The 15,646-nt window shown below is 42.6% G+C and overlaps 1 protein-coding gene across 4 annotated transcripts; it reads left to right on the top strand.

Annotated features, from left to right (window-relative positions):
• Positions 1–264: 264 nt before the first annotated feature.
• ZFP69B (ZFP69 zinc finger protein B) lies at positions 265–12,546 on the top strand. Of its 4 annotated transcripts, none has more exons than XM_077844538.1 (6): positions 265–380; positions 1,256–1,650; positions 5,270–5,355; positions 7,272–7,398; positions 7,661–7,756; positions 11,219–12,546. In XM_077844538.1, exons 2-6 carry the CDS (start codon positions 1,524–1,526, stop codon positions 12,382–12,384), a joined length of 1,602 nt encoding a protein of 533 aa, XP_077700664.1. In that variant the 5' UTR covers positions 265–380; positions 1,256–1,523; the 3' UTR covers positions 12,385–12,546. The 4 variants fall into 4 exon arrangements, with proteins under 4 accessions (XP_077700664.1, XP_077700666.1, XP_077700665.1 ...); XM_077844540.1 differs by having other exon boundaries at positions 295–316; XM_077844539.1 differs by lacking the exon at positions 265–380 and adding an exon at positions 1,023–1,175.
• Positions 12,547–15,646: the final 3,100 nt, after the last annotated feature.

The raw sequence follows: 15,646 nt of genomic DNA, 5'->3' as shown, positions 1-15,646 counted from the left end.
GTGGTATGGATTCGTTTACAGCAATGTTGTTTGGACAAAAAAAAAAGATACAGATGTTTTCCTTTGGTCGAGGGTTCCAGGCTCCCCGTGGCAACAGTCCCTTGCCCCTTGCGGGCAGAGGGGAGACGGCTTCTTCAGCAGGTGGGGGTGGGGACGCGGCACCGGCTCCGTGCGCCCCCCTCCTCCCCCCGGCCGCCCGCGAGCCCGGGGTGACGCGGCCCCGGGGCGAGCATCCCGCGAAGCGCCGCGAGCCCCAGGCTGCCCCGGAGGACGCTGGGAGCCACGCGCTGAGGCCGCTAGCCGCGCAGGCGCACAGGTCGGGGCCGCGCTACGTGGGGGCGTCTCGACGCTGCGCGGAGGGCGTCAGGCCGCACGAGGGGGTGAGCGGGGCGAGGGGGGGCGCGCGGGGCGAGGGGGGCGCGCGGGGCGAGGGGGGCGCGCGGGGCGAGGGGGGGCGCGCTGGGTGAGCGGGGCGAGGGGGCGCGCGGGGCGAGGGGGGGGCGCGCTGGGTGAGCGGGGCACGCGGGGCGAGGGGGGCACGCGGGGTGAGCGGGGGCGAGGGGGGCACGCGGGGCGCGCGGGGCGAGGAGGGTGAGGGGGGCGCGCAGGGTGAGCGGGGCGAGGGGCGAGCGGCGAGCGGGGCGAGGGGGGCGCGCGGAGCGAGGGGGGCACGCGGGGTGAGCGGGGCGAGGAGGGTGAGGGGGCGAGCGGGGCAAGGCGGGGCGAGGGGGGCACGCGGGGTGAGCAGGGCGAGGAGGGTGAGCGGGGCGAAGGGGTGATGGGGGGCGAGCGGGGCGCGCGGGGTGAGGGGGGCGCGCGGGGCAGCGGGGTCTGGGGCGGGGACCACGGCGAGCCGCGGCTCCTCCCCGCCGGCGTCTCGGGTGGCGCGCGGTGCGCCCAGCGCCCGGGTCAGGCTCAGACAAAGGCTGCGAGGTCCGGGCCTGGAGAAAGGGTTATTACTCCCTCCGTTGCGGGACGAGGGGGACGGGAGCGGGCGGGCGGAGGTCGGTGACTTGCGGCCCCCGCGACGGCCCCGGAGCTGGCATTCCAAACCTCCAGACTAGTGTAAGCATCGTGCACCTGCAGCGGAGTTGGCCAGCGCAGTGGTTTGGCCCGTGTGGGCCGTGCATGTCCACCGTCTCCATGTACCTCGTAAAAAGTTTTCACTGATCGGTGTAAGTTCTAGAATTCACTGTGCCACTGAGCGATTTCCAGGTCCTTTTGCCGACTAATGTTTTCTGTCCAACATCACCAGGGGGCTTTTGAGGTGGAACCTCCAGCTGCCTGCTGAGAAGACCGATGGAACTCAAGACGAGATGGGCCTTGCGAGCCTAGACATTAAAAGGTCCCGACTCCGGATTGGGTACACTCTGTTCGCTGGGTGCCTGAGCGTGGAGGACTCCAGCACCACCGCGAGGCTTGAGTTTCCAGCAGTTTCCTTATCGAAGATGGCCATGCCCAAATAGGACCTTCTGCCTCGTGGGCTGAGGCGGAGAGCTCCAGAAAGGAGTGCTGAAGTCATCATGCTGCAGCAGCTCCTCATCACCCTGCCCACGGAGGCCAGCGCGTGGGTGAAGTTGCGCCATCTGAAGAAGGCCAAGGAGGGGGCGCCCCTGTGGGAGGACGTGACTAAGATGTTTGAAGGAGAAGGTGAGAATAGGCTGGTTGGTGGGAAGGAGGAAAAGCAGCGTCGTCCTCTAGTGTGAGAAGGGAGGTAGACACCTGAGCAGAAGCATCCCTTGGGGTGACACTTGGGTAAAAGGTCTCTGGGGTTCTTGATTATGGCACCTGGCCTGGGGGTTTCCAGGATAGTACTACTGGTCAGTTCAAGCCAAAACCAGTATGTGTCATGCCTGTATAGGTTATTTCTTTTCGTTTTCCCCCGTGGGTGTGTGAGGCTGGGAAGACTTGCCTGATTTTCTTTATTTTACAGTGATGAAAATTTTTTTTTATTTTTTATTTTTTTTTATTTTATTTTTTTCATTTATTTATGATAGTCACACAGAGAGAGAGAGAGAGAGGCAGAGACACAGGCAGAGGGAGAAGCAGGCTCCATGCACCGGGAGCCTGACATGGGATTCGATCCCAGGTCTCCAGGATCGTGCCCTGGGCCAAAGGCAGGCGCTAAACCGCTGCGCCACCCCAGGGATCCCTGAAAATTTTTTAAAAGATTTTATTTATTTATTCATGAAACACACACAGGGAGGCAGAGACATAAACAGAGGGAGATGCAGGCTCCCTGCGGGGAACCTGATGTGGAACTCTGTTCTAGGACCCTGGGATCAGACCTGAGCTAAAGGCAAATGCTCGGGTAGCCTGGGTGGCTCAGTGGTTTAGCACAGCCTTTGGCCCCCGGGGTGTGATCCTGGAGACCCAGGATCAAGTCCCTCATTGGGCTCCCTGCGTGGAGCCTGCTTCTCCTTCTGCCTGTGTCTCTGCCTCCGTCTCTCTTTCATTAATAAATAAATAAAATTTAAAAAAATAAAGGCAGATGCTCAACCTCTGAGCCACCCAGGTGCCCCTACGGTGAGGAAATGTGAATCAAATGAGAGCCCTGTGCAGGCACTTAGTGGCTAGGTCAGGAGTAGAAGGCAGCAGGGAAAGACTAGGTGAGCCTGAAGTGTCTTGTGCTAGAAAGCAAGGAAGAGTGCAAGATGGACATGTATCAGCAGGTTGGGCAGTTTGGACAGACCTTTAGAAGACTGCTAAGTATCCAGATTGATTGTTAACACTGGAATAAATAAAATTCCATAAGTTCATGATGACAAAATAGAGGAAGGGGAAAAACTCATTTACTGACAGTGGTGTTGATTCATATGCTGATTTCTTACTTTGAAAATAAATTATTGTGGGAACAAGGAATAATACATTTACCTTGCTTTTGAGATCATTTTCAGTTGTTGAGGCAAAGCTTTTTACAGAAAATAGTCTGCCAATAAAAATGGAAGAATATTTATGATAGAATATTATGATAGAATATTTTACTATAAATGAAATAATGGGGAACAGGGTATTCACATGGTGCCAAAGTATTGCCCCCATAAATTACTTGCTAAATGCCAAGGAAAGAACACACCTCTCCAGTGGTGGTATCTGGGGGTCACTGTCTTAACCAAGTGTGCCACTAATGGGATAAGCTCACATTTTGTGCCTTCTGGATAATGTAGTATAAAGCACATGGTATCACCTATGAAGAATTCCGCCAAAATGTTTAACATGATCCTAAATTGAGCTTTAAGGCTGAACCTTTAAACCTTTTAAGGTTTAAAGAAAATACAAAGGATAGAGAAGGTAAACGTAGCACCATCAGACTGTTGGTCTCTTAAAAAGTCAATGTCATGAGAAAAGGGGAAGTACTATTCTAGAGAGATTGGAGATAACAGCCATTTTGAATGTGTGAATCTTGGTTGGCTCCTGGGTCAGAATAAATCCAGAATAAAAGATAATTTGAGAAGAGTTGAGGAAATCTAAATATAAATTATTAACTTGCTTAGATGTGATAAATGGTATTGTGGTTATGCAGGAGAAGATCCTTATTTGAAGTATTTTGGGGAGCGGGGGCACCTGGGTGACTCGGTTAGTTAAGCATCTGCTTTCGGCCCAGGTCATGATCCCAGTGTCCTGGGATGGAGCCTATATTGGACTCCCTGCTCAGCGGAGAGTCTGCTTCTCCCTCTCCCTTTGCCTGCTGCTTCCCTGCTTGTGCGCTCTCTCTCTGTCAAATAAATAAAATCTAGAAAAGAAAAGAAAATGAAATATTTAGGGATGAAATATCATAATGTCCGCAACTTTGAAATGGTTCAGAAAGGGGATCCCTGGGTGGCTCAGCGGTTTGGCGCCTGCCTTTGGCCCGGGGCACGATCCTGGAGTCCTGGGATCACTCCTGGCATGGAGCCTGCTTCTTCCTCTGCCTGTGTCTCTGCCTCTCTCTGTGTGTCTCTCATGAATAAATAAATAAATCTTAAAAAAAAGAAATGGTTCAGAAAAATAGATGAAGAAAATATGGCAAATATTAACAGTCATTGAATGCAGGTGGTGGATGCATGGGTGTTCAAAATTCATGATAAGAAGTGAGGGAAAAATACCAGGACAGCAATTCGTGTGCCTTAATTCCTAGTTTATATATATATTTTTTAATTTTTATTTATTTATGATAGTCACAGAGAGAGAGAGAGAGGCAGAGACACAGGCAGAGGGAGAAGCAGGCTCCATGCACTGGGAGCCCGACGTGGGATTCGATCCCGGGTCTCCAGGATCGCGCCCTGGGCCAAAGGCAGGCGCCAAACTGCTGCGCCACCCAGGGATCCCCCTAGTTTATATTTTTAATACCTCACGTTCAGCCAATATTTTGGAATTCTAGCAACCTGGCAGAGTATTATGCCTAACACTTTAGTAGATTAAAAAAAATGAACTGGATAGTTTCTACCCATATATTCATACTAATATTCAATTGAGGGAGATAATTATATAAATAAATATAATAGGAGGCAGTCTGAGAAAGATAGCAGAGTAGAGATAAAAACAAGCCTTGGAAGAGTACAGGGAAGAGAAAGCTTTCTTCGCATTAAGAGTGTTTGAGAAAACTTCACCTAAACTGGTCCAGAAGGACATCTGTTTTTCAACGAGTAGGATGTATGTTCAAGAACAGTGACTAGTTATGTGGGTTGGGTGTGTCTAGTGGATGAAGAAGGGTGTTTAGAAGGAGATAATACTTAGAGAAGCAAAGATGGACTGGTTATGGAGGATCTTGAAATCCATGGGAAAGTGTTTGGATTTTTCTTTCTTATCAGTGGGGAAGCTTTGAGGATTTTTGAACAGAGAAGTGGCCCAGTATGTCTGTGCTTTTGGACCAGTGTTGACCATTGGGAAGTATTAATATCCAAAGAAGTACACTGTAGCTCCTTTTTATTAAGGAAGCTCCAGTCAGGGCAGCCCGGGTGGCTCAGCGGTTTGGGGCCGCCTTCGGCCCAGGGTGTGATCCTGGAGGCCCGGGATCAAGTCCTGCATCAGGCTTCCTGTGTGGAGCCTGCTTCTCCCTCTGCCTCTGTCTCTGCCTCTCGCTCTCTCTGTCTCTCATGAATGAATAAAAAAATGAAATGTTAAAAAAAACGAAGCTCCAGTCTGCTCTGAGTTGCTCTAAATGTCCCTATTTGTGAATGTTTTGAGAGAGGAGCCTGAAGTTCAGCAGGTCTGCAAGCCGGTTTTCTGTTTTCGGTGGTGGTGTGGGGGGGCAAGGGAGGCAAACCTTATGGCTCTTTTCCTTTCTCAGTTTTGCTCTCTCAGGATGCTGATGAGACCCAGGGAGAAAGTTTCAAGGATGAAGTGACCTCTGCACCCTCGACAGTGGAATCTCAGGTGGGTTGCAGTTTCCTGTCACTTTAATGAAATTGTTTCTCAGATTTTAAAAGCCTTGGACTTTGATATTCTTTGACTCAATTTGCTGGATTGGATTTCCTTAGCCTGTTCCAAACCAGGCCACATTGGTTGATTTCACAGGTAAGTTTCCCACCAATAGTAAGAGGTTCCTCATAATAGAAGTTCACCATAATAGAAGGTTCCTCAGGAACCTTCTTGTTTCAAGCAAACCTCTGGCCATTTATCCAACACAATTAAAAATCATGGGGGATAGGCTAAATGGAGGATGGGCATTAAGGGGTGCACTTGTTATAAAGAGCCCTGGGTGTTATATGTAAATGATGAATCACTAAATTCTCCTGAAACCAATATTACACTATTTGTTAACTAACTAGAATTTAAATAAAAATTTGAAAAAAAATCATGTGGGTGCGTGTATGTGTGTGTAAAAGTAATGTAGTCCTTGCCCTGAAATGTGTATGTGTGTAAAAGTATGTAATGTAGTCCTTGCCCTAAAACCTCACAGATGTCTTCTGGGGGGAAAGATAAAACATTGTAAAACAAAAAAAAAAAAAAAAAAAAACATTGTAAAACATTTTAAGCGGCATGTAAAGATCAACAGAATGCAGTTCTGATATTCTTGGAGATGTATATGCTTCTTTAATGACCTTTAAGAGAGGATATCTGGTTATGTTTTGGAGCAGAATTGTAGATGAAAAGGGAAATAAACTATTGGCAGATCATGAAGGGCACAAGCTAAATAGGCTGACCAGAGAAGGAGGGAAAATTTCCAAGAGCAGTAGGAAGTGTCTGTGTATCATAAATGAACTAATCATAAAACTATTGGCACTGGCAATGGACAAAGCTCTGTGCTACCAAAACCCAGAATCAGGGAAACTCAAGAAAAGCATAGATCAGGATGCCTGGGTGGCTCAGTGGTTAAGTGTCTGCCTTTGGCTCAGGGCATGATCCTGGAGTCCTGGGATCGAGTCCCACATCAGGCTCCCTGCACGGAGCCTGCTTCTCCCTCTGCCTGTCTCTCTCTCTCTCTCTCTCATGAATAAATAAATAAATAAAATCTTTTAAAAATTAATAGATTAATCAGAGAAAATCGATATAGGAGATATTCTTAGAGAACAGAAGAGTTTTATAGTGGAACGATCTTAGCTTCCAAAATAACACAGTATAGGGTTTAATCACCTGTCTTTAACATTTCTCAGATTCAGTTTTCTAATGGGTTAAATGTGGATGCTCTTGTCAGCTCATAGGCCTGAAATGCCTTCCAGAGTTATTTATAATATATAAAAAGCATTAGAATCATCTTCATACATAAAGAATGTATTGTTATCTTACTCTTCTGGGTTCTGGGTTCTTTTTGCATTTGGTAATATTTTTAAAAATAACTGCAAGGTGGTTATGTAACGTATGTAGGTCATACATGACAGGCTCTTGTACTTCACAACACAGTGTCTGCTTTGGTCAAATCTTCCTTACTGGGCAGAATCCGTGCTCCCTCCAGAAATGCGCTGTTCTCACATACTTTGCTCACTAACAGAAACACCTAGCTAATGCTGCTTTACCCATGCTGAAATGTTCTCATTTTAACAATTCATTCTCAGCCCAACCAAAGTCCCTGTCTTGAACTCTCCCCTCCCTCCAATAGTTTTGATCTTTATTGTCCTTAATCCAAATTACCATAGACTGTTCTGAGACCTACTTTAATATTTCATGAGTATTTCTCCTTCAGCCATATCATAAGTTGCAAAAGGCAACTTAGATGTTTTCTGCACTGTGTTGTAGTCTCCTGCAGAGAGTCAGCCAACTAATTTTCAAGAGAGTGTCCAAGAAAACTTGGCTAGAATCTCTTAGCATGTAGGCAATGTTAGACCTGAAAAGGAACATATTTGATATTCTAGGAACTGTTGACCTTCAAGGACATATTTGTGGACTTCACCCAGGAGGAATGGGGGCAACTGGCCCCTGCTCACCGGAATCTATACCGGGAGGTGATGCTGGAGAACTATGGGAATCTGGTCTCAGTGGGTAAGGATAAGTTCCCCTTATAACTAGAACCTACCTGTTGTAAGAAAATCTTTATTTCTAACCAAATTACTGTGCCCAGGCTTTGGGTTGTGATACAGGTTTCTAGTTCCTTCTAAACAGCAAGTCAGGATTGCTGTGGTCTTTTCTGCCTTGATCTTTCTGCCCTAGCCCTCAGCAGGCCTGAATACCAAAGAACTATCTTTTAATTCTTGGGTTGGTTCTTTGACCTCAGCACATGCAATATTTTCTTCTTCGTGAGCAGGATATCAGCTCTCCAAACCTGGTGTGATTTCCCAGTTGGAGAAAGGAGAAGAGCCATGGCTGATCAAGAGAGTGATTTCAGGAAGTCCTAGTTCAGGTAAGAGCAAAGCAGGTGGGGCCTCTGTCATGTTTGCTAGAGAGCTCCACTTGAAGCCTTCTCCAGGCTTTGGGGAAGACCATGCCACCCGGATGGGACCCACAGGAAACCTGATTACTACTCTGCACTTGCCTCTTCTCATTAGTTTCCCTGGAATAGGGAGAAAGAGATGCCTTTCTCATCAGAGTTAGTTTTCTTGACTAATTCTCCTGTCCCAACTTTCAAGATTTTCTTGCTTTCTCCCCCATTCTGAATCTTGCCCTCATCATGGTTGCTTTCTCCTGTCCATCCAGGTATTCATGGGTCACTCCTCATTAAGTACAGCACCTTTCACCAGATTCTCATGTTATTTTATCATGGATTTCACTCTTTCACAGTTCCATTAAAATTTCTTTTTGAATCTTACTTTGTAATCCTAGCTTCAATTCTGATTCTCTTTTTAATTTGTGTAATTTAACTTTTTATTTCAGGTAACTTAGGACTCTGTGAGAAATCCTCACAGAATTCCTTCTTACCAAATCAAATAGATTTTAACAGTCTCCTTCATCTAAGAACAGCAATAATGACAGCTCTTCATCAAGCTGGCCTCCATGAGTCCTGTGCATATGTTAGCCTCATCTTACAGAGGAGAAAAAGGCGGCTCGCAGGTTAAGAAATTTGTCCAGCATCACTTAGCTACTGGTCAGTGGAGTTGGTATTTGAATTCTAATCCTTCTTATTCCACAGTTTGTGTTTTTAACAGCAGTACTCTACTCGACAGCATTGGGTTCATAGACCTGGCCACCTTCTTGGTATCTATCCTTTCCTCCACCAGCCAGTTTATAATTTTTATCTCCTCTCTCTTTCTCTTCCTGCTTTTTCAGAGTGCTTCTCATCAATATCCTTTTTAACGCAGTTATGTCATTTCCACCTCTATTAGGATAGGCTAAACTACTATAGCAGATAGACTCTAAAGTGTGGCTCAAGCAGAAGAGGAATTTCTTGCTCATAGGTCTGGAGGAACTGGTCAGTCCAATAGATAGTTCTTTTCCACCCAGTGAATTGGGGATTGATATTTCTTCCACATGGTGGCTGCACCATTCCCTAGGGCCTCTTCCTCATCTAAGTGTAGCCAGCACAGAATAAGAGCACACAGGAGCTCATCTGGGAGGTTTTTGTGGGCCAGCCTGGAGTGAGTGGTTCACATGACTTTCACTCTGAGTCACTTATGGGAGAAACCTTTGTCACTTTGCTCAAATCAAAAAAAAAAAAAAAAAAAAAAAAAGAAAGAAAGATAGATTGGGAAATATAGTGTAGTTGTGTGTCTAAAAATGGGAAGAACTGATTTTGGTGAATATCCAGTAGTGTCTGCCACAATCCTTGAGGGGCTGCTATTCTATATCTGCACAAATGCATTGTGATGGTTTTGGCTGTTCCTTGACACCGATATTCTCTATATTTTCATCTTTGTTTTATACATCCATATGAACTCTATTCCTATATATCCCTGGCATTTAGGACATTTCTGTCTGGGTGCTGTTGTCACTTCAAACCCAATACATCCGAAAACAGACCATCTTCTCTCCCAAGCAAATTTCTTATCCTGATTCCTCTATTCTTTCAGTCTCAAAGACCACATATTATGGTATCAGCAAGACTGTATCATGTTTTTCTACTCTCAGTGCTTCCCTAATTTTTCATGCTTCTCTGATATTACCTGCTAGAAACACTTCTCCTCTTCATCTTTGGTGATGCAGTGCCAAGCCAAGTCCCAGCGTCTCATGCCTATTACTATGATTTTTCGTTGTATTTGTTAATGTTTTATTGTTTTTCTGAACCATTTTGAATGTCAGATTTGACCTCTTGAAATATGACATTTATCTTGTTCTTAATGCTGAAAAGTTAAGTGACTCCTTATTCCCTATAATAAGTAGTGAAAACATTACTACTTGTTTTTTTTAAGGATTTTACTTATTTATTTAAGAGAGAGTAAGAGTGAAAGTGGGAGAGACGGGGAAGAGGGAGAGAGAGAATCTCAAGCAGATTCCATGCTCAGCATGGGATTTATCTTCACAAGCCTGAGATCATGTCCTGAGCCAAAACCAAAGTGCTTAACCAACTGAGCTGCCCACCTCTCTCTTGCTTTTTAAGTCCACCCTAAGACTTACCAAGCTATTCCCGAGCATTTTGTATGTGCTGATCCTAAGGTGAGGTTAGAAATTCCGGGGAATGAGTTTGTTGTTGTGAACAGGAAATATTGGTGGTTTAGGATGGCAGAGTCCAAAATGGATGGATGGGAATGGAAAAAGAATAAAAACTAGAGAAACTCCCTCATCTCAAGATATTGTCCCATATATACTATGGATAGACTATATAGTCTCTATCCTTAAGATTAAGATTTCATAGTATAGTTAATAATATGTCACAAATTAAGAAGACCATGTTTCACCTCCTATAGGTATAGGCAAAAATTATGAAGATTGATAAAAATCCAGTGAACTTGAAGGGAAGGGCACCCATATTGAGAGGACACATGTCTCCTGAGAGCACACATACCCAGAACCGAATAATTCCTCTTTAGTAAGTTCTATGAAGTATTGACAGGAATGTAAACAAATGTTTCTATAATGATAACATGAAAAACTGGAGACAACTTAAATATTTGTCAGTAGAGAAGTCAAATTATTATATGCCCATCAATGGAATGCATGTACTTGTTAAAAATAATGAGATAAATATAAATATACAGACATGGAAAGGGGGCCTGTAAGATATGGTTGGGTTAAAAAACAAAACAGATAGATAAATTATATATATATATATATATATATATATATATATATATATATATATATATATATATATATTTAACCTTTTTTGTGCAAATGTATATTTGTAACCATACATACATAAATACATTCACATGTACATACTTTTGGGAATATCTAAATGGATATATTCCAAAATCCTAGGAAACTAAGGGAATGGAGATGAAATGGAGAGAGGCTGTCCCTCCTATGTTATTTGATGTTTTCTTTTAATGTGTAGAAAGTATGAGATAAATACTTGAAAAAAAAACTATTTTTATTATAGGGAAGATTTTGTCATAGAAATCTGGACTTGAGACAATATGGTACAAGAATCCTGTGTTCCTTAATCTCATCTCTTGCTATCTGCCCTTACAGTGATGTTCTTTTCTTAGTTGACTTCCTTCTGGAATTCACATGGATGAACTCCTCCCAATTCCTGAAAGTCAGCCCACATATTCTAACAGCTGCTTTCCTTTGACAATTTCTTCATTTATTTTTTTTTTCCTTCATTTATTTTTATATTACTCTCTAGGGGGCAGAACTACATTTGAAGATAGCCCAAGGTTTCTATGCTTAGTACATGTTAATTTTTCCCCCTCCTATTCTCACTATGGCCATTTATTTCTTAAAGTGCACTGAATATGGGTCATTTGTATTTTGGGATTTCTTTCAGACTTGGAGAATAAAACAGAAACCAGCAAGTCCTCCTTAAAGAATGATATTTCATGGGAAGGATTACACCATGGCCTCATGATGGAACAGTCCACAAGAGGAAACACCTTATATTCCACATTGGGAAGAGTCTCCAAATGTGATAAGTTAGAAAGCCACCAGGAAAACCAAAGAATGGGTGAGGGGCAAATTCCCTTGACCCACAAGAAAACACTCACTCAGGAGAGAGGCCAAGAATCTAACAGATTTGAGAAAAGTATTAATAGCTCAAAAGTTATTCCAAGACCAGAAGGTCCTCTGAGAAAAAAAGACCGTAAATATAAGATACCTAGAAAGAGAAATAGATACAATTTAGATTTGATTAATCATTCAAGGAATTATACAAGAATGAAAACCTTTGAATGTAATATTTGTGAAAAAATCTTCAAACAGCTCATTCACCTTACAGAACACATGAGAATTCATACTGGAGAGAAACCTTTCCGATGTAAAGAATGTGGAAAAGCCTTTAGCCAAAGTTCATCCCTTATTCCACATCAGAGAATCCATACTGGTGAGAAACCCTATGAATGTAAGGAATGTGGGAAAACCTTCAGACATCCATCATCTCTTACTCAACATGTTAGAATTCATACTGGGGAGAAGCCCTATGAATGTGGTGTATGTGAGAAAGCATTCAGCCAGAGCATTGGGCTGATCCAGCATCTGAGAACTCATGTTAGAGAGAAACCTTTCACATGCAAAGACTGTGGAAAAGCATTTTTCCAGATTAGACACCTGAGGCAACATGAGATTATTCATACTGGTGTGAAACCCTACATTTGTAATGTATGCAGTAAAACCTTTAGTCATAGCACGTACCTAACTCAACACCAGAGAACTCATACTGGGGAAAGACCATATAAATGTAAGGAATGTGGGAAAGCCTTTAGCCAGAGAATTCATCTTTCTATTCATCAGAGAGTCCACACAGGAGTGAAACCTTATGAATGCAGTCATTGTGGAAAAGCATTTAGGCATGACTCATCCTTTGCTAAACATCAGAGAATTCATACTGGAGAAAAACCTTACGATTGTAATGAGTGTGGAAAAGCCTTCAGCTGTAGTTCATCACTTATTAGACATTGCAAAACACATTTAAGAAATACTTTCAGCAATGATATGTGACATACATTCAACATCAAATAATCCTCATAATGGAACAAAAGCCTCTAAATCAAAGGTTTTCTGACTTGGATTTCAAGAAGCAAGGATTATTTTTTTTTAATGACTCGACCCAGTGTTAAAAACTATCAGTTTTGCCATAATAAAGAAACTTCCTGTTACCAACATTGTCTCAGAAAAGAAAGGGCATTTTAATATTTTAAAATATAGGGAGGATGTAATCATTAGGAATAACCCTTAACATTGAATTAAGTTAGGTTTATGAAAATCTCCCAAATTTGTTTTTATTTTTCTCATTTCATTATGGGCCAGTGGAAGGTTCATCATGGCTATTTGGACTGGCTTTGAGAATCACTGTTTTAATAATCCCTTAAATAATCAGAATAAAATATAACTTTTTTATTATAGCCCTTTATATGGCTAGAAGGGGTATAAATAAAAATACTGGTTGGCTCATTTCTAGAAGAAATAATTTTTTTAAAATTTTTATTTATTTATGATAGTCACAGAGAGAGAGAGAGAGGCAGAGACACAGGCAGAGGGAGAAGCAGGCTCCATGCACTGGGAGCCCGATGTGGGATTCGATCCCGGGTCTCCAGGATCGCGCCCTGGGCCAAAGGCAGGCGCCAAACCGCTGCGCCACCCAGGGATCCCTCTAGAAGAAATAATCTTGAAGCTTTCTAGAATTGATAGGTAACCTACTACACATGAAATACTGAAGTATATTTTATGGCTTCTTAAAGGGAATTGGCAAACTTCATAAAGGGCCAGATGGTAAATATGTTAGGTGTGGGGGGCATATGAGCTCTGTCAGAACCACTCAACCCTACCGTGTTAGCGCAAAACCATCCAGAGAAATCCATAAACCAGGATATCTCAGCTTTTGCACTGTTGATATTTTGGGCCAGATGTTTTGGGCAGTTGTCCTGTGCACCATAATGGGTTTAGCAGTATATCTGCCCATAAGTTGCCAGTAATAGAGCCAATAATTCCCCCGCACCTATCGTAACAACTACCAAAAATGTCCAGATGTTGCTAGATGTGCCCTGGGGATCAAGATTGCACTTGTGAAGTACTTGAAAACCACTGAATAAACAAATTGAGTGTAGCTCTGTTCCAGTAAACAATAAACTTAATGTAAAAAACACATTTGGTCACATTTAGCCTGAGAGCTGCAGTTCACCATTCCTGCTGTAGAGTACATAAATGACTGCCCCCAAATAAGCACAGCAAGAATAGTGATCTTATTGGGTTATTTTTTAAAAATCTGCTTCACTGGAACTTTTGATATGTCCTGCTATAATGTCTTTAACCATAGAAATTTTATATAGTTTCTGAAATACTTATAGCAATCTACCATAAAAACCTGAGGAGGCTTATCATCACTTATTTGACAATGCTTCCCATGTGATTTGACATAAGCCTAATAGTCAAAAAGACTTCATTTAGAAGTTGAGTTTTGGGAGGTTTGTCTGAAATAGCAGATTTTAAAGTACATCCCTAAATAAGCTTACATTTTATTTAAAAACAATAATTGGGACACCTAGGGGGTTCAGTTGAGTGTCGGACTCTTGATTTTGGCTCAGATCATGACCTTAGGGTCATGAGATTGATCCCTGTGTCAGGCTCCATGCTCAGTGGGGTGTCTGCATGAGATTCTCTGCCCCCTCTCCCCTGCTCATGCACATGCATTCTCTCTCAAATCTTTAAATAATCATCTGCTTAGCCAAGGTGGCAATATGTTTCTAAAGGCAAATACAGAGGATTACATCATTAATAAGAGCTTAATGTTGAGAAGATTTGATTTTAAAGACAAAATATAAAAACTTTGTTTTTCTAGGCTGATATAGAATAATCTTTGTTTACAACTTTAATAACCCAAGAAAACTGCGATATTAACAGAGGAAAACCAAACTCCAATCTTATACTGGTTTATACTTCCAATATCAAAACTCATCTTGGTAAGATGAAGTTTTAAAAATATTTGAAAGAGTGAGAGTGAGAGAGCGCGAGCTGAGGGTCGGAGGGAGGGAGAGGGAGAAGCTGTCTGTTGAACAGGAAGCCTGACCTGAGGCCTGATATCAGGACCTCAAGATCACAACCTAAGCTGAAGGCAGACGCTTAACCAACTAAGCCACCCAGGTGCCCCAACAAGATGAACTTTTAAAAAAATCATACAGGCCTTCCTTTTTCTTCCTTATCTCCCATGTTGATATATATTTCTTGAGACAAGGACATGCAAGGCACTGCTTGGATCTGAGTTTTTGTGGTGGGTGCTGTGATATGCTGACCAGAATCCCCACTAGGAATTACAGACTGTGTAGAGAATGTGGCCAATAGTCCTCAACTCTCACCTGCTATCAGGGGTTCTCTTAACTGAAGACAGCTGTCTTGTCAAAGGGCATACCCTCTGCCCAGGTTGTTAACATCTAATGACCATTATAAAAGTCCAGCCATTTTGCCCCATATTTAGGATGGTCTGAAGGGTAATCCAACTTTTAGAATTCCTCAGAGAGTCAATCAAGGCTTCTGTTGATATTGTCTCTCTTTAAATAACCAGTCTCACTTTACTTGCATCACATCTGTTTATTCTTAGATTATGCATAAAACTTCATGAGGCATCAGACAAACTTCTAAGGTTTTTCCCCTCTTTCCTGACAAATTTTGCAATGGAGATAACATGAACTTATTTGAATTTCAGTAAACATAGGTAGAATAAAAGTTTTGTATATAATGCTGATAATTCTAAAGACATTTCCATTTGATTAAGCCAACAACCTTAAATTAGCTTTAAGACTGATTATTTTTAAAAAAAGACTAAACATTTTCCAAGAGCATGTGAACTTATAAAACATTTGGGTTAGTTTCTATCTTTGAGTTTTAGAATGCCCAATTCCTACAAGCACTTGCTTTAAACCAACTAAATAGAGATCTTTTATCAGTTAATTTTAGCAATACCACCTGGAGATAGAGAAAATATCTCACATTTATAACATACATGGACACACAAGATGCAAGCAAAATCTTAAAGGCCCAATTTTCAAATCTCTCCTTTTTACAAAACAAATCTAATGGCAAGATGGTATTGTAATTTAGGGATCCACTCACTGGTCATTTTTCTCTGTATTGTGGCCAAGCAGCATTATGAAAAATAATTGCCCAACTTTGGAGAATACAGCCCAAAGGGTTGCATGTGGGGATCAAATTGTTGTTTCCCATTTTCCCATAGGAACATAGCCACTTTTATCCAAAGATACCAAGAGAT

This window comes from Canis aureus, chromosome 13 (assembly GCF_053574225.1).
Source record: "Canis aureus isolate CA01 chromosome 13, VMU_Caureus_v.1.0, whole genome shotgun sequence".
Lineage (NCBI taxonomy): Eukaryota > Metazoa > Chordata > Mammalia > Carnivora > Canidae > Canis > Canis aureus.
The sequence above is the reverse complement of the archived record's forward strand: the minus strand, read 5'-3'. Positions and strand labels throughout refer to the sequence as shown.

What these genes read in the sequence shown, in the direction of transcription:
- ZFP69B (XM_077844538.1), top strand. Translation starts at nt 1,524, where the DNA reads ATGCTGCAGCAGCTCCTCATCACCCTGCCCACGGAGGCCAGCGCGTGG. An exon ending in TAAGATGTTTGAAGGAGAAG is followed by an intron (nt 1,651 to 5,269) that starts GTGAGAATAGGC and finishes TTCCTTTCTCAG; the next exon opens with TTTTGCTCTCTCAGGATGCT. An exon ending in TTCAGGAAGTCCTAGTTCAG is followed by an intron (nt 7,757 to 11,218) that starts GTAAGAGCAAAG and finishes GATTTCTTTCAG; the next exon opens with ACTTGGAGAATAAAACAGAA.